Consider the following 23,709-nt stretch of genomic DNA (forward strand, 5'->3'; position numbering starts at 1 on the left):
TGACTGGAATAAGTTGGGGTGCTTGGGGAGAGAGCTGGTCCCACTGTAGAGTTAGGAACAAGGTACAAGGTGGAAAACCATCGTCTATCTCATGTGCCTCCTTGTTGCATAAGCCCTAGTGGGAACTACCACTCGCACAAAAGCATGCTTACACACACACACACACACACACACACACACTAATGATATAAAAGATGGCAGCAAGGTTCCACTTGGGGGATTTGGTGAACTGAAATGGCTCAGCAGCTGCCCGCAATGCTGAGGAGTCAGGTGAGAAAGTGACAGAGTGTCTGTCTGAATATCAAGTGAGGCCAAATGGGAAGTGCCTCGGCAGGCATATTTATAGGGCAAGACGTATTCCAGGGCAGATTTTGAGATTAAAATTAAGCTTCCAGGACAGAAGAATGTGAAAGGAACTTGTAAGTTGAACAATTAGTGCAAATGTCTCAGGACCATGGAGTATCTCCTCCAGGATGAGATATACTTGGGTGTCTGCTCATTTGCAAGCACAAGGTTTATCACCCATCATCACTCTTATCAATGAAGGGATTATGCAGATTCTGATCTTGATTGATTGATCCTAGTCATGTGCTCTTGAGCTTTCCCCATGCTGAGCCAGTTGGGTCTCCTTACATGGTCATGGATGTCCTTATATGGCATGGTTAGTTTCCTGCATTGGGGGAATCTTCTTGGCTACATCCCTAAAATATCCCTTTTGATATCAACTCAGTGTTGAAAAAAGGAGGGGTGCAGGGGGCTAGCCCTTGGGGTAACAGTTCACCTGATTTTCAGTCCTGGCCTGACCTACTGCCACTAATGATCAGATCTACATCTCTTTTGATATCTCTTCAGCTATATTCAATTGAGTCTTTCAAGAGAGGACTACTAGGTATAGATGGGCTGCACCTCACAAAGACTGGGAAGAACGCCTTTCATAGTATCATGGAAGTCCAATCAAGAGGGTTTTAAACCAACTCATTTTGGGGGGGGGGGGGGTTGGTGATGATAACTCAAACATCAGTCTAAAGGCATGCTCTAAACACACTGATGTAAATTCTAGAGGAGAAGTTGAAGGAGAGAATGGGATCCACAGAGTAACTAACAGTCGATTAATAGATGAGAACAAACAAAGCTTCAAGTGTGTATACACCAACACATAGAGTTTGGGAAACAAACAAGATGAGCTTGTGGAGGAAGGTAAATATATTTTTATAGAATAATAGAGACCTGATCGGATGACTCACATGCTTGGAATATTACAATTGAACGATATAATCTATTCAAAGAAAAGAGGTGTGGTAGAAATGAAGGGGGAGTAGCATTATACAGTATGTTAAAGACAAATTGAGTTGTACAGCAATCCATGAGACTGAACAGAGTGGACCAGTGGAGAGTATTGAGAAATAAATAAATGCTACATGGTGTTAGAGGTTTACTACAAGCCACCAACCCCAGACGATACTTTTTCAGAAACAAATCTGACAAGTCTCAAAGATGCAAGAATGAGTAGTTATGGAGGACTTCAGTTACCCTGATATCTGCCTGGAGACTAACTCTGCTAAGCGTAGACTGTCCAACAAATTCCTGATGTGCCTTATAGATAATTTCTCATTTACCACCCCTATCAAGAGTAAAGCTAACTTCTTTAAGAAACTGTACAGGGAAGTAGGCTGCATCAATAAAAGTATAGTGTCTAGATCAAGAGAAATAATAGTGCCACTGTATTCTGCTCTGGTCAGGCCCCACCTAGAATATTGTGTCCAGTTCTGGGCACCACAATTCAAAAAGGACATTGAAAAACTGGAGCGTGTCCAGAGGAGGGCGACTAAAATGGTGAAAGGTCTGGAAACCTTGCCCTGTGAGGAACGACTCAGGGAGCTGGGGATGTTTAGCCTGGAGAGGAGAAGGTTAAGAGGTGATATGATAGCCCTGTTTAAATATTTGAAAGGATGTCATATTGAGGGAGCAAGCTTGTTTTCTGTTGCTCCAGAGAACAGGACCCAGAACAATGGATGCAAGCTCCAGGAAAAGAGATTCCACCTCAACATTAGGAAGAACTTCCTGACAGTAAGGGCTGTTCGACAGTGGAACACACTCCCTTGGAGTGTAGTGGAGTCTCCTTCCTTAGAGATCTTTAAGCAGAGGCTAGATGGCCATCTGCTGGGGATGCTTTGATTTGGATTTCTTGCATGGCAGGGGATTGGACTGGATGGCCCATGCAGTCTCTTCCAACTCTATGATTCTATGATTCTAAGTAGCAGAATTAGATTATAAGGAAATTATTTTTGCAGGGGATTGGATTGGGGTGTTAGACCCTGATGTAGATAGGACAATAAAAGCAAAGAACCAGAAAAACCAAGGGAAATTACCCCAAATAGCATTGGAAACGATGAAGGAGATGCATTTAATGGATATTTGGAAAATATTTGGAGGGTGAAAGAGATTATACATATTATTTGGACAGACATCATGGTCAAGGATAGACATGTTCCTTAACAACAAAATCAATGTTTAAGAAAATCAAAAAATCAGAAATATTGCTGAGGACACCAATGGATAGATATAGTGTGGGATGCGGGGAAAGCAGTGATAAGAGGCTACTTTATACAGCAAGAAGCAATTATGAGGAAGAAAAAAACAAGAAGTAGAAGAAAGAATAATGAAGGAATTAAAAGAGAAAGAGAAAAAATTCAAAGTATACCTGAGAAAAACGGAATTGAAAAAAGATATTGTAAGTTTACAAAAACAACTGGAATGTGAGAGGACACAAGAAATGGCTAATAAGTTAAAATTTGGGAAACAATGATAATTTGAACATGCGAATAAACCAGGGAAGTGGCTTGCCTATAAAGTAAGAAAATAAAGAGAGAGAAAAATAATTACAGAGAGCAGAGACAGAGGAAACCACTATGTTCAGCAAAATAAAATCAAGGAAACTGAATCACAAACATACTATGGATGTGTGATTTATATGATGCGACTGAAACACTGTCATGGACAGATAACTCTGAAACTGTAGAACAGTAGGATGGTGATCTTGAAGGCAGACAATTTTCAGAATCCTTTATGCTGATGATGGATTTCCCTAAACAACAACAACAACAATAACAAACCAAACAAACCAATTCTGTTATTTCATTATTTATACCATTATTGCTTTATTGAGTGTTAGTCATTGTATTCACCGCCACTGTATCAAAATGACAGTAACATACAGTAATTATTAACAAATATAATTTGCTCAAAGATTACTTGTTCAGGACAGTCTTTTAAAAATGTGATGAAATCAAAGCATTTACCAACCTGAAGCTCCTTTGTCTTCATCATAGCACTTCTGATGTTGTTTCATTCAGGCCACCAGGCCTTGCATTTCTATGTTGCAGTGTTTGTATTTCTACATTTAGGCCACAAAAACCAAATGCACAGATATAGAATGGTGGAATACATGACTCAACAGTATTACATGATTTAACATACTTTACATACTTTGTTAAAGTAAAATATGTACTTTTAACTATGATCATTGCTAATCATCGGCTTCTTAAACTTCATTACAATGAAGAATTGACCCCTGCCCTCTCAAGAGATAAGATATGGTTGGATAATGTACCCCCCACTATCTCAGCAAATTTGTAATCTCAGAGATGTTCTTTCATTGAAAAGATAAAGTAAAGGCAAAGAATGAATTTAAATTTTGGGTGCTTGACATCTCTCTGCAAGATGATTGTCCTGCACTGGGCACTATCAAGTTTATTTAAAGCCCAGAGGATTATTTGCTTAAAACAGACAAATACTATTTATGGAGGGAATTTACACTAGCCAGATTTCAGCAAATATCTTCAGCAGTAGTAGAGGGCAGATTTGCCAAAATGCCGTATCAGTTGTGTGTCTGTCACTGTGGTTAAAATGAAATCAAAGATCTTCCCTACTATTTATTCCGCTGACCCTTTTCATAAGAAATTAGGAACAAATTCCTTTTGGGACCCCTTACAAGTTCAAAATTCTTGGCCAACAAGTTGAAAAGATTAAATTCTTACTCTTCAGCAGTGGTCCCCACAATTTTTTGGGGCTACCGCCCCTTTTCCTCTTGGGTGGAAATCCTAGCGCTCCACCAGCACTATGTGCATTCGAAACAGTCAATCAAGCTCACAAAGCTGGGTCCCAAATTTGAAAGCTCCTTTCTGCTGCCACTTCTCTCCCACTGTCTGGTGCTCTAACATCCCACTTCAGTCAGTCAGTCTATCCCAAAATGGTGCCACTTCAAGCCACAGAAGGAATGCTCTGCACCCAAGCCTCATGGGTACGCCCAACCACCACTATGAGCAAAAGACACAGCTAAGGGAGTGAGCTTGTGTGGGACAGTGAAGAGTGGGAGATACCACCACATGAAGTGATCAGCAAGACTGTGACTTTAAGGGACCCTGAAAAGAAGTTTCATGCAACCCTCATCCCCACCATGGTCTTAAAGGCTTCTGATTCCCCCCGTCTTTCTCGCTACCAATACTTTGACTGAAACCCCCCTGCCATCCACTTTTTTCCTTTCCACCACATCTGGGTGGGAAGCACACTGGCCACTTTGGGAATCACTGCTCTAGAATAAGGATTCTATTATACATAGAAGAGCTGCAACTTTGCTAGTGGCCTTATCTAAGGCGGGTTACAGACCGCCATTTAGTACGTAATGAATACGTACTAGGGTTAGGAAGGGGCGGTGCTTCCGCACCCCCCTAACCCTAGTACGTTTTCCATACGTACAACATGGCGGCGCCCCTTCCACATGGGGGCCGCCATGTTTACATATCGGACGCTATGCGTCCGCACGTGTCGCGGCAACTATGATGTCGCGAGTCCGCCCCTGGCGCCTCGCGACGTCATAGAGGCGCCGCTTAAAGAAGCTCCATTTTGGAGCTTCTTTTTTGCTCCGCAAGGGAGCCGCGCGGTGTGGGTGTGGCGACTCCCTTACGGAGCAAATGGCGGCGGTAGCAGACCGCCTCAAAGCGGCGGTCTATAACCCGCCTAAGACATGGGGCAGATGTTGTCTACCAAACAAGAAGACAGAATAGAAAGGCCGCAGAACCAGATATAAAGTAGTCTAAAATGAAACAGTGGCCCATTACAGACGGGCATGAAAGTACGTGCTCAGCATGTATTCGGGTTAGAAAGGGGCGTCCCTTCCAGATGCCCCCAACCCTAGTACGTGCTGAGCATGTACAAAATGGCGGCGCCCGTTCTACATGGGGGCCGCCATGATGATGTCACCACCGTGCCACCTCCAAATGAGGCGGCGGGTTGTGACATAGTGGGGCCGCGCGAGGGCGCATAGAGCGCCCTTTCTGCGGCCCCAGAAGGAGCTCCGTTTTGGAGCTCCTTCCAGCTTTGCGTTGCAGGGCGCAGCCTTTACATGGCTGCGCCCAGCAACGCAGAGGAGAAAGGGGCCGAGTGGCCCCTTTCTCCTCCTCCCCGCCGCCGCCGGATGTCCTTGGGGCTTGAAGCCTCAAGGACAGCCCTTTCCAGGCCGCGGGGAAGCGGCCTTTTGCTGCTTCCCTGCGGCCTGAAAAGCGGCGGATCAGGGCCTCGGAGGCTGCCGTTGTGGCAGCTGAGGCCCTGATACACCAGGGAAAGGCGCGCCTACAGGCCGCCCCAAAGGGGCGGTCTGTAACGTGCCAGTGTGAACTATGTTGTGTTGTAATGACTGGCATGTATGTGCCACTCTTACTTTATAAACAGCCTTAAAAGTACCAGACAGCTCTTGCAAAAAATGGTTCCAAATTCCAGAAGGATGTCATCAGTCTGTTAACCCTAAGGTAAGCAGTTTCTGAGGGGTTTGAGCACCATTTTTGCCACACCCAACATTTGGTGGGCTACCCTCCAAATTCTCAGCACCATCACAAAAAGAAGGAGTGGCAAATTGTGTCCCCAGAAGTGTGTAATTTACAATTTATATGCAATTCTGTGGAACTGTTTTGGAGCTGAAAAGCCCTTAACAATCAGGGACTACCTGGAAGAGATACATATGTCATATACTTCTGACTTAATATTCATCCCTGTGAATCAAAGCACTGAATTTGTCATTTTAACTCATGCTGTGTTGGCCATTTAGTGAATTCAAACAAAAATCCACCGAACAGTAATACCTTTATTGGCCAACCGAAATGCACAACATACTTGTTGCAAGATTTCGAAGCTCCACTGGCTTCATCAAGCAAGATGTTACATACCAAACAGAAGAAAAATTAGAGATGTTAGTAAGATGCATGCATTTTGTTGTTTCTGTCCTTAGTTAAGATGGTATGGGGAGGGTATCTTTAGCAGGCTGGCTCCTCCTTCTTCTGGTCATGCAGCAATTGGGCAAAGTCCAGAAAATTTAAAGTCTGTTTGCATTAATTTTAACTCAGTTATGTTAAAGAGTGCTACAGCTGTTGTATCAAAGGGGATGTCACCTGCAAATCATGAAATACAATTTATGTTATTGAATTCCCAAGATGTTGGATGAAACAACAACTGACCAATACATAATTTTCAGCAACTATGAATCTCCAATCTTGATGATGAAATTAGAACAACCAGCAGTTTAGAAAATCACAAGACTGTGCGATACATTGGTTACAGCCATCTGATCCAAGAACATTGGAAACAAGAAACACACATCTGGACATATGAACTCTGTGCCTTAACATCACATAGCTCTCAGCCTGGAAGATAACCCCTGAGCTCTATCTAGTGCAAATGCCACACACTGCAAAAGAGCTGCCATTTTTGCTAAAGCATACATCAGACCAGCAAAAGAAGATAGTAAAACTCCTTTTCTGCTCCCTCTCCCTGTTTATTTTCAAAGTGATTTGGACTTTATGTCTGATACACTACCCGTCTACTTGGCTGCAGTAAGATTATCTTGGACAGTTCTCCTGCATACATTATGTTTGGAAATTGGGCACTCCTCTCTCGAGATTTGTAGGTCAAATGTAGTCAGAACATGCCTTTCTTATCATGTAGAAAATCCATTTTAAAAAATAAATTATGAGGTAGTGAGGGTTAAAAGCTGAGGTTGGCCTCCTTTGAGTTTGAGAATTCTGACAGCAGCTCTGTCTTAGTTTTCATAATGGAAAATGTCTCACAGTTTTGACAGTGTAATCAAGGATGAAATTATTCCAGAGGAGTTAACAGAGTGCAGGAAGATGAGGCTGAGAGTTGGCAGTATTTGCTCCTTAAAGCAAATGGTGCAGTCAAGAAAAGGAGTGCCTTTAAGAGTTGGTTTCTGCTCTACCATCTGGGAAATATTTGATTCTAAATAACAAACTAAATATAAATACATGTCACAAAATACTTTATACTGATCTGAAAGAATTCACCAAGTTTTTCCAACTGCTTCTGTACACAAGCAGAAAAACGATAGGACTGAATTGGGCCAAGACCACTGTGGGGAAGGGGGGGGACTGAAAAGGAAGGAAGTTGCCTGTGGTTTTTTGGGGGGAGGAAGTGTCTTTAAATAATTCCAAGTGTAAACAAAGCAGAGGTTAGGCTGGAGTTGGAGAGATTCTGATTTTAACCCTTACATTTCTAAACTGATTCAAATTCTTGCGTTCCCAACCGCACTTATCTCTTAGGCAAATTAGCAGGCCCTATTCCTAATTTATACTAATCCATGTTCTTGTAATCTGGCTAGTAATAGGCTTTATTCATCAACTCCTTTCAATACTATCAGTAGATTAAGGACTGTAGATGAAAAAATGTAGTCATCAGTGTGTGAAGGGGTAAAAAATGTCAAATTCTGGGCTAAGGAATCCTAAATTCTGTGACTAGAATAGGTTGGGAAAGATTATGTTATGAACATGGTTCACTTTACATAGTTTTAGTTTTTGAAGAATTTGCTCAGCTTTCTGGCTGCTGTAGGAGAAAGGAAAGAATGATCAGTGGGAAGGCCAGAGATCTAGGAGCCCAGTTTCAGTCAGGAGGACAATGGAGGTAGCAAGTCCACTTTTGACTATAGGGGCCACTCTTTGCATTCTCTCTTTTTTTGTGAGCTTTTACTGGATTCTTGTCATATCACTGTCTTTAAAGTAGACAGTAAAGACGTTGAGATAGTGGAAGATTCCCTATACACTTGCCTCAGTCATTAATCAAAATTGAGACTGCAGTCAGGAAATCAGAAAACTAGGACTTGGAAGGGCAGCTATGAAAGAACTGGACAAGATCCTGAAATGTAAAGATATATCATTGAATACTAAAGTTAGAATTGTCCCTCCCATCATATTTCCCATTTTTATGTACAATTGTGAAAGCTGGATAGTGAAGAAAATTGGTAGGAAGAGAATCGACTTATTTGAGATGTAGTGCTGGAGAAGACGACTTAGGGAGTTCTCCAGATACCGTGATCTTCTAAAAAGACCAATGAATGGATCCTGGAGCAAATTAGGCCTGGACGGTTCCTGGAAGCCAACATAACTAAACTGAGGAGTTTATCACACCTGAGGAATTTCTCTTAATTTCGAATGAAAAGAGAGTGGGGCCAGAACGCATTCACATGAATTCGCTAGTGCAGCGAATTTACGTGAATTCGAATTGCGTTCGAACTGACTTCCCATTGCCCAAAAATAGCTTGTCATTGCCCCAAATTGCGTGTGGTAGTCCATCACGCAATAACATGAAACCCCATGATTGCGTTCGGACTGACTTCCCATTGCCCAAAATTGCGTGTGGTAGTCTATCACGCAATAACATGAAACCCCATGATTGCGTTCGGACTGACTTCCCATTGCCCAAAATTGCGTGTGGTAGTCCATCACGCAATAACATGAAACCCCATGATTGCGTTCGGACTGACTTCCCATTGCCCAAAATTGCGTGTGGTAGTCTATCACGCAATAACGTTAAACCCCATGATTGCATTCGGATTGCCATTGGATTATATTTCCAATTTCCCTTGTCTGATAAACTCTTGAGAATGACTCCCTAGAAAAGACAACCATGCTTTGCAAGATGGAAGGCAGTAGGAAAAGCAGAAGACAGCATTGCAGATGGATAGACTCAGCCCAGGAAGCCCCAGTCTGGAGTTTGCAGGACCTGTCATCATCCTGCTGATGGTTAAATAACTTGGAAGTTTCTCATTCATAGGGTCACCATAAGTCAAAATTGACTTGATAAATTCAGAACTGGGTAATTGTTGGACCATCAAAATACGATAAAAATGTGTATTTTTTAAATTGTTAATTAAGCTTCCTGTTATTATAGAATCATAGAATCATAGAATCGTAGAGTTGGAAGAGACCACTAGGGCCATCCAGTCCAACCCCCTGCCATGCAGGAAATCCAAATCAAAGCATCCCTGACAGATGGCCATCCAGCCTCTGTTTAAAGACCTCCAAGGAAGGAGACTCTATCACCTTCCGAGGAAGTGCATTCCACTGTCGAACAGCCCTTACTGTCAGGAAGTTCCTCCTAATGTTCAGGTGGAATCTCTTTTCCTGTAGCTTGCATCCATTGTTCCGGGTCCTGTTCTCTGGAGCAGCAGAAAACAAGCTTGCTCCCTCCTCAATATGACATCCTTTCAAATATTTAAACAGGGCTATCATATCACCTCTTAACCTTCTTTTCTCCAGGCTAAACATCCCCAGCTCCCTAAGTCGTTCCTCATAGGGCATGGTTTCCAGACCCTTCACCATTTTTGTCGCCCTCCTTTGGACACGCTCCAGTTTCTCAATGTCCTTTCTGAATTGTGGCGCCCAGAACTGGACACAATATTCTAGGTGGGGCCTGACCAAAGCAGAATACAGTGGCACTATTACTTCTCTTGATCTAGACACTATACTTCCATTGATGCAGCCTAAAATAGCATTGGCCTTTTTAGCTGCCGCATCACACTGTTGACTCATGTTCAACTTGTGGTCTACTTGGACTCCTAGATCCCTTTCACACGTAGTTTCATTCAGCCAGGTGTCACCCATCCTATATCTGTGCATTTTATTTTTCCGCCCTAAGTGCAATACCTTACATTTCTCTGTGTTGAATTTCATTTTGTTAGCTTTGGCCCAGCTTTCTAGTCTATTCAGGTCATTTTGAATCTTGATCCTGTCCTCTGGGGTATTAGCTATTCCCCCTAATTTGGTGTCATCTGCAAATTTGATAAGTATGCTCCCAATTCTGTCATCCAGGTCATTGATAAAGATGTTGAATAGCACTGGGCCCAGGACAGAGCCCTGTGGGACCCCACTGGTCACTTCTCTCCAGGATGAAAAGGAGCCATTGTTGAGCACCCTTTGGGTTCGGCCGGTCAACCAATTACAAATCCATGTAACAGTTCCTTTGTCTAGCCCACATTTTACAAGCTTGTTTGCAAGAATGTCATGGGAAACCTTGTCAAAGGCCTTACTGAAATCAAGATATACTATATCCACAGCATTCCCTTCATCTACCAAGCTGGTAATTTTGTCAAAGAAAGAGATTAGATTTGTCTGGCATGACTTGTTTCTCTGAAACCCATGTTGACTTTTTGTGATTATGGCATTGCCTTCTAGATGTTCACAGACTCTCTGTTTAATGATCTGCTCCAGAATCTTTCCTAGAACTGATGTCAGACTAACTGGACGATAATTGTTGGGATCCTCTTTTTCCCCCTTTTTGAAGATGGGGACAATGTTTGCCCTTCGCCAGTCTGCTGGGATCTCTCCTGTTCTCCAGGAGTTTTCAAATATGATTGCCAATGGCTCCAATATTACTTTTGCCAGTTCTTTTAATACCCTTGGATGGAGTTCATCTGGTCCCGGAGACTTAAATTCATTTAGATTAACAAGGTGTTCCTCTACTATCTCTTTACTTATTCTGTGCTGAAATTCCCCTATTCTGTCCTCTGCTCCATTATCCTCAGGTTGAGCACCCTTTGCCTTTTCTGAGAAGACTGAGGCAAAGAAGGTGTTGAGTAATTCTGCCTCTTCTCTGTCTCCTGTTAGCATTTTGCCATCTTCTCCACGCAGTGGCCCTACCGTTTCCTTCTTCTTCCTCTTGCTGCGGACATATCCAAAAAAGCCCTTTTTATTGTTCTTAACCTCTCTAGCAAGCCTGAGTTCATTCTGCGCTTTAGCTTTTCTGACTTTACCCCTACACATGCCTGCTATTTCTTTGAATTCCTTTTTCGTGATTTCCCCCTTTTTCCATTTCTTATACATGTTCCGTTTCAAACTTAGCTCGGTTGAAAGTTCCTTAGTCATCCATCCTGGTTTCTTGAGACACCTCCCGTTTTTCTTTCTCACTGGAACTGTTTGAAATTGTGCCTTCAGTATCTCCCTTTTGAGAAAGTCCCATCCGTCCTGAACTCCTTTATCTTTTAGTATTTCTGACCATGGAATCGCCCTCAATACTTCTCTAAGTTTACTGAAATCCGCTCTCCTAAAGTCTAGGATGCGTGTCTGACTATGCCTGGCTTCTCCTTTCCACTGTATTACAAACTCCAGGAGAACATGGTCACTTCCACCTAATGATCCCACCACTTGCACCCCATTAACCAAGTCATCCTTGTTGGTTAGGATCAGATCTAAAATAGCTGAGCCCCTTGTTGCCTCTTCCACCTTTTGGACCATGAAATTGTCTTCCAGGCAAGTGAGGAATTTGCTAGACCTTGAGGATTTTGCTGAGTTTGACTTCCAGCAAATATCAGGATAGTTGAAGTCGCCCATCACTACTACATCTCTCTTTTCTGACTGTGTGCCTTCAAATCAATTCTGACTTAAGCAAACACTTTAATAGGGGTTTTATTGCAATATTTTTTTCCAGGGGAGGATTGCTCCTGCCTTCCTCTTAGCTTGAGAGAGTGTGACTTGTCCACGGTCACCCAGTGGGATTCTGGGGCTGAGCAGGGATTTGAACTCTCATCTCCTGAAGTCCTAGTCCAACATGAATCAGGCTAGATGGTACAGAAAATGTTGAAGTGCAACCACTGCAACACCACAGAACAAAAACCTAGAAAATTATGGAATGGGAGACTACCTAGTCTGCAATTTTGGGAGTTCGTCTAACTGCCCATAACTACAACATGTAGTTAGTTTAAAAAAACAAAAACCTTTTCCCTCTCCCCATCTCTCTCTCTCTCTCTCTCTCTTGCACTAATCAGGATAGATGTTAGAAAAGAAAAAAGAAAAACATGAGATAAGGAAAAACAAAAAGTAAAAGAAAATCTGCCACATGTCAGTGTTAGCATTGAACAAGTTGACTCTCAGAACTGCAGACTGGGTGCTTTCCCATCCCAAGAGTTTCTAGGTGTTTGTTTGTTCAGTGGTGCTGCAGTGGTTGCACTACAGGGTCGGGGTATGGTTCTGATGTATAAATTCAGGGACTAAAGCTGAGGGATTGCCCTTTTTCTAGTCTAGGAAATTTATCACATGGGAGAAATCCCGTGCAGAAATGGGGGTTTAAATCAGAAAAAAAACCGCAAAAGCTGGTTGATTTTCACACAACCTTGTTGTTAAAGTGGTGTTAACCCAAATGAAAAGTAGACAAAAGCTGCTCCTTTTTACTTTTGAAAAATCCAGAAAGTTAAAAGGAGTGGCTTTAATCTACTTTAGTTCAGGTTAACACCACTATAACAACAATGTGTGTGAAAATCAACCTGCTATTGCGGGTTTTCTCCAGCTTTTAAATTCCATTTTTGCATGGAATTTCCCCCGTATGATAAACTCCTAGGAAAGGCAGGGTTGGCCTCTATCTGCTGATTGTTGAATTGATTGTTCCTTATTTGTGAACCAAATGGAGAAAGGTAACTCACAGAGCATGGGATGCCTCCAAGATTTACTGAAGACAGGAATTTACAACAAGTAACTTCACTTTTTCACTGTGTTAATAATATTCATTTGATCTCTTGGTGTGGGTTATTAACCACACAGATATTTATTTTTTTATATGGATTGGGTGTGCAGAAAATAATAAGGTTACTTTCACTACACAACATTTTTCCAGGGGGCAAAATGGCTACTGAAACCTCAGAAATTGCTCACACCTGTTTTGTGTGGATGCCATAAACTAATATTTAGATATGTGAGTGCATGCATCTGGAAACTCGAAGTGGTGTTATTCTCATATTGTACACTGTGTCAAGCTTCTGTGATTAGTCTTAAAAAACAGGCCCTTTTGTTGTTGTATGCCTTCAAGTTGTTTCCGACTTATGGCAACCCCATCATGTTTTTTTCTTGATGGGTTTTTTCAGAGGGGGTTTGCCATTACCATCCTCTGAGGCTGAGAGTCCCAAACATGAAAACTGCTTTATTACGACACACAGCCAGCACAGCGATAAAATACAATACAACGATGACCACTTATACAGTCATAAAAACTCTAACATGAGGCTGAGAGTGTGGGTTTCCATGGCCAAGCCGGAATTCAAACCCTATTTCCCGAGTCATAGTTCAGTACTCAAACCACTAAACCATGCTGACATTTAGTCACCATTTATTCAAAATTACAAGTTATTGCTAGAAGCAGAAGGCCCCTGTATGGTTCTGAGGCCAATGTATTCACAGTTTTGCTCTTTGCCTGCATTTTGGAAGGGCCTTAAGGACTTCCTTTCTTGGCTACTCTTCTGGTTCTCCTTATAGAAGGAATTCTCTGAGTCCAGTTTTCTTGGTAAAATCCAAAATGCCATTTCCATCTCTGGAACATTTCCGCCAAAAAACTTGCTTGGCACTTACTCTTTATTTTTCTAAATCATTCTGGGCCTCCTCTGATCCCCAGCCTTCTTAATAGGTCACTTCCTGTACCTAAAAGAAGTAGTGCAGGGCTGAAATAATGTTTTAAATGGCATTTCACCTCTCTTCTAAGGTCTTTGGGGATGTTCTTTGTTATTTTTTCCACTGAGGTCTGGCAGTGGGCAAAAACTGTTCCTGGAATCTTAAAAGTTCCTATCCCTAGTTTTCTGGTTTGATATGTTGTATTTATGACATATTATGAATCATCAGATATTCTGGGAACAGAAATATTAAAAAACAGGAAACTTGTTTTTAAATAAACCATTGGCAAATCAAAAGCTCAAGGGACAGTAGATTGCATTCCATTTAGTATAGTAAATAGATCACCAGTTAGAGCACTTTTCTGATTTCTAGAAAATATTCACCTTGAGAAACTCGTGCTGACTTTTAGGGATCACAACATTTTTTTCTATGAACTTTATTGCATGGGGTTTAAACTGTTCCCCAGCGCGTTCCAACGGGGGCGCGCACGGAACGCGATGAGCACGGGATGGGGCCCAGAACGCGACTTTACCGCATGGGGGAACGCAGCCGCCGTGCGTTCCCATCGCGTTCCAATTCGGTTCCAGAGGGTGCCATTTCTGGGAACTGTTTCAAAGGGTAGATTGTTTCATGACCTGTTCTAGAATCCGTACCCGGTACTGATGTCAGGCTAACTGGGAGGTAATTATTTGGGTCCTCTGCTGTATAACTGAATCCAGGAGAACACGCTCACTTCCATCTAAGGATCCCACCACTTCCAGCCCATTAACCAGATCATCACTGTTGGCTAGGATCAGATTTAAAATGACCAATCCTCTTGTTGCCTCTTTCACCTTCTGGACACTAAAAGGCAAATGAAGAATTTGTTAGACCTTGTATTCGTGGCAGAGTTTTACTTCCTACAAATAACAGGATAGCTGAAATCTCCCATTACTACTACATCTCTCCTTTCTGAATGTGTGGTCATCTGTTCCAGGAAAGCATCACCCAAATCCTCAGTGTGGCTTGGAGGTCTGTAGGAGACCTCCACAATGACATCCGTGTTGTTTCTCGTCTCCTTAATTTTTACCCAGATGCTTTCAGCCTGCCTTCCAGAATTGAAGTCATGAATCTCTTCACAGATGTAAACATCTTTGATATATAATGTTACTCCTCCTCCATTCCTGCTTGGTCTATTTCTCTGAAATAGGTTATATTCCTCTATTATACATTCCAGCCATTTATTATTATTACTTTGCGGTATTGAGTTCAAGTTCATTCTGTCTATTTCCCATACTCTGCCCATTAGTGTAGAAACATCATGAGTCATTACTCCGTTTGCCTTTAGGTTTTTTTTCCTCAAGTGTTGGGTTTTTGTAATACAGGGGACCCTTGTTTTATGCTGGGGTTTGGTTCCAAGATCCCCCATGAATAACAAAATCCATGTATGTTCAAGTCCCAACATAGCAAAATGGTGTCCCTTATAAAAATGTAAAATCAAGGTTTGATATTTGAAATTTATACTTTTTTTGAACATTTTCAAATTGTGGATGCTTGAATCCATATATAAAAAATCAGTGTATAAGAAGACTATATTCGCCTTGCTTTTCTGTCTAACATATCTCCAGTACTTTATGAACTCCTGCCCATACTGTATTCATCCCTCACAGAACTCAGTTTAAAGCCCTCCTGATCAGATTTTTCAGACTCTTGGCAAAAACGTTCATGCTGGCTGCTTTGAGGTACCACCCATCCCTTGCCAGAAGCACATCCTCCTGAAACCACCCACCATGGTCCAAGATGCCATCTTTTCCTCCTAGCAGTACCATCTGCAGAGTTAGTGGTTCATCTCCACTATTCTTCTCTCCCTACCTGGGCCAGGCCCTTCCACTGGTAGGATAGAGGAAATATCAACCTGTGCATCCTGGTCCTTCAGCTTCCTCTCCAGAGCCTCATAATCCCTTATTATATGCCTTGCAGTGCTATTGGTTCCCACATGGACCAAAAGGAAGGGGTAACAGTCAGCAGATTTGATGAGTCTTGTCAGCCTTTTTATTACACTGTCTATTTTCCCCCAGGAAGATAGCACATCTCTTGAGGCATCTTGTCAGGCCCTAAAACTACTGCTTCTATTCCCTTTGGCAGAGTCCCCTACTATCACCGTATGCCTCTTTCGAGGATTGGCAAAGGCCATTCCATGTACTTCACTTTCCAAGGTCTTATAGGGCTCATACAGACAGGCCAAAATAAAGCTGCTTCGGGTCACTTTGGAGGTTTGCTGTTTAAATGATGCATGTGTCCTAAGAGGCCAGAAGCTGCGCCAAAGCTATGCTGTAGTCTTTAGGACTGGAGCATGGTTTTGGCGCGGCTTCTGGCCTCTTAGGACGCATGCAGCATTTAAACAGTATACCTCCAAAGTGACCTGAAGCAGCTTTATTTTGGCCTGTCTGTATGGGCCCATACACATTTTTTGAGGATTGACACAGTTGCTGTTCTTGCTGTTCCTTATTATTTCTGATAAGAGAGAGAGCATCACATTGATCCTGTAGTGCCAAACTCACAGAATGATCCCTGGTCCTTCTACATGTCACATTCCTCCAAATGACTACATCCTACAATGGACCTACATCCTCCTCAGAGACATCCCCATCTGTTTCCCCTGTTTGCTCCACTGTGTCCAAGAAAACCTCATGCTCCCTAAAATGCTGGATCTTCTCTTCCAAAAAGGAAACCAATTTTGTATTTGCTGCAGATGTACCTACCCAATCCTCTGGCAAGAACACAAACATACCATAGCTGTTGCAGGTGACTGCAGTAGCTCCCTCACTATCCATATTCAGTAATGTGAAGTAGACACCGAAATAGAACTCAGGGTTTCCCCCTCAAAATCTCTCCTTACTAGAATAGACACATTAAATCATTAAGTAAGGGTTGTCTACCATTTGGCAATGGATTCTGTTGGAAATTAGAGTTTCCCAGGGTGTTTAGCCTTTTTGGGAATCAATATGAAAGCTAAAAATGTCAGGGATCAGCCATCTTTTAGCAGCGTGACAGAGTAAAGCATGCCTCAATCTCACATTGCTTCCCAGAATTGAAAGTGATTCAGAATAAACAGGGCAGGCAGTTCCAAGCTACAAGCTTAGAAAAAGTTTACTAATAGCTTTTTACATTTACATACATATGCGTGGACATCCTTTCCAAGGTCACATGATCTAGTTATGTGGGTATTAAAAAGGTATTTATGTCCATGCATTTCAAAGGATAAGAGCAAATGGGGAGGCTTTAGATGAGAAAAACAGAAGAATTTCACATGCATGGAGTTAGGTCCTATCTAAACTGTAGCATGTTAGAGAGAAGGCTGAGAGATTCAGGTGAGAGAGAATTTTCCAACAGTCCCCTTTTCAGTATTGCAGATTCTAGCTGAACAAGTTCATTTTTACATCTCTTGCTCCTTGAGAAAGGCAATGTTAAGATGCTTCCTGAGTGGCTTTTCACTCTGAAAAATCTTAATGCAGTCTTGATTAACTTACATCAAAATGATTGTTTTGGACTGTGTTGTTGCCAAGTGCAAAAGTAAGTTACGTAGCCATTTCCCCCCATCACATGCTGTTTTTACTAAAACAAATTTGGGCCCTATTCCCACTATGAAAAAAACCCCAGTGTGAAGCTGGGTTATTCCCTTGGTGTTCACACTGGTCCCAAATGTACTTGGTACACTTTGGAGCGGGGGGGGGGGGACTACCCAAAACCCCACTTAACTGGGGATATTCGATACTGAGTTTCCCCCCACGTTTTCCTGAAAGATCCACATCGCTGCCGGTGTGAATGCGCTTTCAAATCGATTTGGAGATCTGAACGACCCTTCCCAAAAAGGTTTCGTAAGCAGGGGCTGTCTTTTGCCTATTGACTACCTCCCGGCAGCTTCTTGTCGTCGCTTCCCTCAGCCCAGGGTGACCAGCACCTATCCTCCATTTTCCAGCACCTGTCCTCCATTTCAACCTCCTGGGCGAACTTGGGCAGCACACACTCTCCCTTCTGAGCAAAGAAAAGCCTGTGGTAGGGTCGCCATAAGTCAAAACAGGGTGAGCCAGATGCTCTCCTTTTGCAGGACATGTCCTCCATTTCAGCCAGGAGGAATTCCAAAATGTCCCCCAGTTTATGTGGGGGGTTTGCTACTGCTCTTCTCTCTCTCTCTCTCTCTCTCTCTCTCTCTCTCTCTCTCTCTCTCTGTGTGTGTGTGTGTGTGTTGCTTGCTTTCGTTTCCGACTTATGGCAACCCAACAGCCACCCTATCATGGACTCCTTTCTTCTGTGGCTAGGTAAGGGAATCAGTCATGTGGCATACCTCGGTTGCAGTATTCTCACCTGTAATACTTGGTTGCACTTCATCCTGTTTGTCGTAATTGGGCGGGTCCATTGGGTGCGATGTCTCTTCTGGATGCAAGGCATCTGGAGGATGAAAGAATTCCACACACTCTGGTGGGAGTCTTCTTCTACTGCAAATAAATCTGCTTACATCTTGGTTTGGATTAAATTTGGGCTGTGGTCTTTCATCAACATAAGCAACTGCACTTGTTAATTTTATTGTGTGTCAGTTAGGTTCCAGAATCCTATAAGCATTTCTAGCATAACTGACAAAAAATCCCTTTGGCCCTGCAGTCAAGTTTGTCTCTTTTCTGCTTGGGAATATAGGTATATGCTTTGCTTCCAAAAACCTTGCGATGATTCAATTTAGGTCTGATTCCATTCCATAACTGAATTGGACTTACATCTCTGGATTTGACTGGCAGTCAGTTATTTAAATATGTAGCAGTCATAAAGGCTTCAGACCATAGCATTCAGGCATGTTTGCTTCTAAAAAGCATGGTGATTGCCACTTTTTGAGAGTTCTGTGCATATTGTTTGCTAGGCCATTCTGTTGTAGGGTGTAAGGCTCATAATTTGATGCTCAATGCCATTTTTCTTTAAAAACTCTTCCAACTGGGCATTAACAAACCTCCTGACATTGTTGGTGCACAGGCTCTTGGGTTTATAGTCATATTTACTGTTGCCCATGTGGGAAATCCTGGATTTTAGCAACCTTCCAGAGCTGAAGTGGGGGAATAGCCAATGAAGACCCTCCTCTTGCCAGTATTTTTCACCTGACCCTCAGAATTATGACAGATGCACCTTTCATTTCCTCGGAAGCTTGGGCTAGCTTCTTCCATTTTGATAGGACGATGTGTGAAGTGATCCTCTTGAAGTACCAGTTGAAGTTTGTTTATTTTGTCTGGAGGTCAAAGGCTTCAGGTAACCCAGTCCTTTTTTCTTCTGCTACAGGATTTATAACCAGTCCTGTGAACTGGATAGCCCTATTTTCTGTTGCACTCTGGATCATGTTCCTCTTGTCAGGTAAGGGATGCTGCCTCTTCTGTCTTGGGGTAGAAAGGATGTGCATATGATGCTTAGAAGAGTTCTGGAAGTGCCTATGTGGCTGGCCTGTCTCTCCTTTATCCCAGGTGACATCTCTATAAGTGTGTCACTTGTTGGTTACCCTGATTTAAACAGTGCTGACATCCCTTTTTGCAAAGTTTGACGTCTTGCATAAGTTGCTTGAGGCAACTTTTATTGATTGATAGAAGAGTTCTGGGGCCCATGAGAAATGCCAGGATGTCTTGTTCCCTTCCTGATCAAGAATATGGTTGAGAATAAAGCTGCTTCGGGTATGCTGTTTAAATGATGTATGTGTCCTAAGAGTCCGGAAGCTGCGCCAAAGCTGCGCTCCAGTCCTTAGGACTGAATCGTGGCTTTGGCGCAGTTTCTGGACTCTTAGGACGCATCCTTCAAATAAACAGCATAATTCCAAAGTGATCCAAAGCAGCTTTATTTTGGCCTGTCTGTATGGGGCCTTAGAATACCTAGAAAGTATTTAAAAAACAGATCATTTATCTGTTAATTCAGTCAAAGCATTTATCGCCAGTTCTTCAATCAGAAAACGTCTCATACTTTGGAAGTTATGCATTACAGGTAACAGTGTTACCACAACACAATAGCATTTGTGGTAATAAGGGTGCATAATGAAATTATTTTTTAAAAATAACATAAAGACTTTCAACATAAACTGTTTTTCTGTGAAAAGTACATTTGACTCATTGCTATTAAGAACTTGCTTTTGGGGTCAGTAGGGGCAATATTTGTATTTTTTTTAACAAAAGCAAAACATTGGTAACAGATTTGTCTTCAAATAAGAAGAGCAGCAACTACACATCCCTAAAATTAATAAGTAATGAATTACTTTTTAAATTATGTTCCAAGTGTGAACTTTCACTCACTCATTTACTATCTCTCGCTCTGCTGATCTTTTAATCTTCTACATTTTTTAAAGTGGCTAAGTCACTGAAGGAGAGAGAAAGAAAGCTAATGTGTATATGTATGTTTTATGTGGACTTTAAGTTATGTAGCCTAAGAATCAGCCACTTCTGCTTCAGAAGAAATGGGATGATCAGCCAGGCCAGAGTTGCTTGTCAGAAGCTGAAGTAAATTAACCATGCAAATTCTCTATTTTCAGGTTTCTCCTGTAATCTGTGTGTTTTTTAAAAAAAGTTGTCAATACTTTTTATTTCAAATTCTGTGGAAAGTAAAAAGTTAATTTGTTATAAGAAAACTTACTACAAGAAGAGCAATTATAATACAAAACATATAATGCAACTGAGCACTTGGTGGCATATTCAGTATTTTTTTCTCTGTGTCATTTTCTTGAGAGTACCTATTCTAGCTATAAATAAATTGTAAGCATTTTCCCATCCTGCACAAAATGACTTTGCAATGTCTGCCTCAAATGACATGTATGCAGGGAACAAACCCAACCTTAGTATTACCTAGAGTACACCTCTTGAAATGATTGGAACTTATCACAACTAGTCTATGTCCCATTAATTTCAATGGTTCTGATTTAAGTAAATCTGTGATTTAAAAAAAAAAATACATATGGTAGTTATGTCCTCTGCAACAACTCATAAGGTGCAGCTAAGAATTCCTGTTTCTGGCAAAGTACCTTTGCGCTGCAATTAAAAAATTAATTCCTAAGCTTACACTTTCAATTTCTACACATTCTCTTCCAATAATAAAAGTATTCTAGGAAATACAAGGTGGTTTATTTGTTTTTTTTAAAAAAAAATCAATTTTATTTTAGGAGAAGAACAATCAATACAATATACATAAATAAAAAAATATCACAACAAAGTAAACTGCAGATGCTGCATTTAAGAAAAAGAAGGATAAAAAGAAGAAATTAAAGGTCTTCTGTATATGTCTCAGAGCATGATATCATTATGAATCCTCTTGTATAACATCTTTCCAGAAATCTAAGTGGTGAACTGGTGGATCTGGATGTTGAGTGTACATGTAAGAGAACTGTGGTATTATAAAGGAACTGTTCTTTCTCCTGTTCTAATAATCATCAGGATGGAGCAGACCCATGTGGCTATCCTCCTGTCATGCTCTCAGAACACACAGATGTACAATTAGAAGTATAATACAAACTACAAAGAGTTCAAGAAATATAACACAGCACTCCCTTCCCATCTGGGAGTGTTTGGTTCTGCCCTCCCCCCACAAATGAGAAGAAACGTGCATACTCAAGCCCTATTATAGTCAGTGGGTGGCGACATGCATGCACCACCATTGACAATAATGGGGTGGGAAGACCTGTGGAGGTTTGAGTCCATGGATGGCTAGTCCATCAATATGGTGGGCCCACTGTACAAACAGCTCCAGTGTATAGTATAGGAATATTTTCAGTTCCTCAGTCCGATCTGCTCTGATGTTCTGCTGTTCTCTCCATATCCGCTCCACAGCAAGTGTGGTACCTTCCCACCAGAGAGCTGCTTCTTCAGTCTGATCTGCAGTCTGGGCTCCTTCATGGGTAAGTCTTTACTTTCAACCCAATCCCCATCTGAAGGTTGGCTTGTGTGTAAGAAGAGGTGTTACAGAAACAAAATATGGGAGGAAAAAAGGCTGACACATTTGGGTAGGATAATATGACAGAAGGCTATGAAAAAGGGAAAGCTATACACTTGCCATAGCATCTCTATTCCAGGAAGGGTGGAGCTGTTAGCAGTTAATACTTGCATGTTTTAAAACTTTTTAACCCAGAGGCTGGACATTTGTTTCCTGTATTTGAAATAAGAAATTACAGATGTTAACTATATTTGTATATACCTGACCCTGAAGCCTTAGTGGTTATCTCTTCCTGGGCCTTGGTCGTTTCTCACTGATTTAGCATGAGGAATGAGAGTCCATTTGTAAATGTTTGGTATTCTTCCTCTTCTCCCTGTTTCTAGTGCTTATGGAATAGGGTGGTCTTGTTCACCATGCAGGTGAAGATTAACACCTGATTCTGGCCACTGTTTTCTTTTCCTAGTGGTGCTGGTTGGCCTGCTGAGATATGCTCATGTCATAGAGCATTATGGCCCTTCCCTTCTCAACACCTTGGGACTGGCTGCAGGTTGGATCTGTGCAGCTGGCCTCATAATGGTTGGCAACTTCCAGGTAAGTCAACTTCTCCCTCTATATAAAGCCTCAAGGCAAGAGAGGAGCCCATTAGATTTTGAAAAGAAGGGAGCACCACTTTCCTAGGATTCTGTGATTATCATGTGAATACATCAAGAAGTACCTGAATACTTCCATGGACATCACAATGTTTATTTATTTGATTCATTAACATTTCTATCTCACCTTTTCCACCAGTGAGCATAAGTCAGTATAGGTGGGATCTCATCCTCCACATTTGGTCCTCACACCATCTCTTTAAGGTAGCTCAAACTAAGGCCTGTTACAGACTGCCAAAATAAATCTGCTTCGGGTCTCTTTGGAGGTATGCTCTTTAAATGATGCATGGGTCCTAAGAGTCCGGAGGTCGCGCCAAAGCCACACTCCATTCCTAAGCACTGGAGTGCAGCTTTGGTGCAGCTTCTGGATTCTTAGGAGGCATGCATCATTTAAACAGCAAACCTCCAAAGAGACCCGAAGCAGCTTTATTTTGGCAGTCTGTAACAGGCCACAGTTTTTTGTTATTTCCTAAATCCCAGTCTAGAACTCTAATCACATATTTAGCAAAAGAGAGCCTCGTCCCATCTCCCATGTGATGTCACCAGAATGCGGCATCGGATAGGAGATGCCAATGAATACTAGGCACTTCCTCCTTCAGAGGAAGGACCTGGCAAAACCACCTGAGTCTAAGAAAATCCTGTGAAATTCATGGGGTTCCATAGGGTGACAGGTGACTTGAAGGAGCATGCACATACAATGGATTCTTTGGAATCCACAGAGAGGATAGGGCATAGTATATGTTACTCACAGAAGTGAGCTGCAGGCCATTCCTTAATAAAATTCCCTTGAAGCTTACTCTCTCCTTGTCACATCACAACAATGGTTATTTGGTTAACCATAGGTTGTGTGTCTTCAAGTAATTTTTTTTTACTTATAGTGCACCCAGTTAACTGAGTGCAAAGTACTTTTGCACTCTAAACTCGGTGGAATTAAGCCAAAGACAAAAGAGGGAAATGGGGGAGGTAGTGAGGAACTGTAACATTTTAAAAACAGCTGAAAATGTGGGATGGCAGAAGATTAATTGGGACTTCCCTGCCAAATCAGGACAGCTGGAGGGTATGAAAAATTGGAAGGCAAAGTAACCAAGGGAATGTGAACAAAGCAAATAGGTGTGAACTAGTTTTATTGTCTCACTCTCTGCAGTGCTAGAAAGTTGGGCACTGAAGGAAATTTCATTTGAGAGGACAGAATTCTTGTGAGGACGGAGACCTCATACTGCTCCCCCATAGCTACACTCCTTGAAGTGTTTCAATAGGTTGTGTTGATCTCAGCCAGTGCCTTGGCCTCCTTTGGTGTCTGGGCCTGAGAAAAGTTGCTAAGAGCCTGATTGCTGACCTCCTCTTCTACAGAGTGGACTGGGATACCCGGCAGGCCAGGCCAAAGATTCATGGCTATGTTTGCTTTCCCTATATTGGCAGCCATGCTTTGGATG

At 42.0% G+C, this 23,709-nt stretch overlaps 1 protein-coding gene across 1 annotated transcript in view; it reads left to right on the forward strand.

The window, feature by feature from the left end:
* Window positions 1–23,709, forward strand: part of LOC149318969 (transmembrane protein 150A-like) — a 51,096-nt gene that overhangs the window by 20,931 nt on the left and 6,456 nt on the right. The window contains exons 3-5 of the mRNA XM_089510842.1: window positions 19,008–19,079; window positions 21,524–21,591; window positions 22,090–22,217. Of these exons, the coding sequence (XP_089366968.1) occupies window positions 19,008–19,079; window positions 21,524–21,591; window positions 22,090–22,217 (268 nt within the window). The remainder of the gene's footprint in view (window positions 1–19,007; window positions 19,080–21,523; window positions 21,592–22,089; window positions 22,218–23,709) is intronic.

This window comes from Sceloporus occidentalis, unplaced genomic scaffold, assembly GCF_023333645.1.
Source record: "Sceloporus occidentalis isolate IW3139 unplaced genomic scaffold, rSceOcc1.0.p SCAF_2, whole genome shotgun sequence".
NCBI lineage: Eukaryota > Metazoa > Chordata > Lepidosauria > Squamata > Phrynosomatidae > Sceloporus > Sceloporus occidentalis.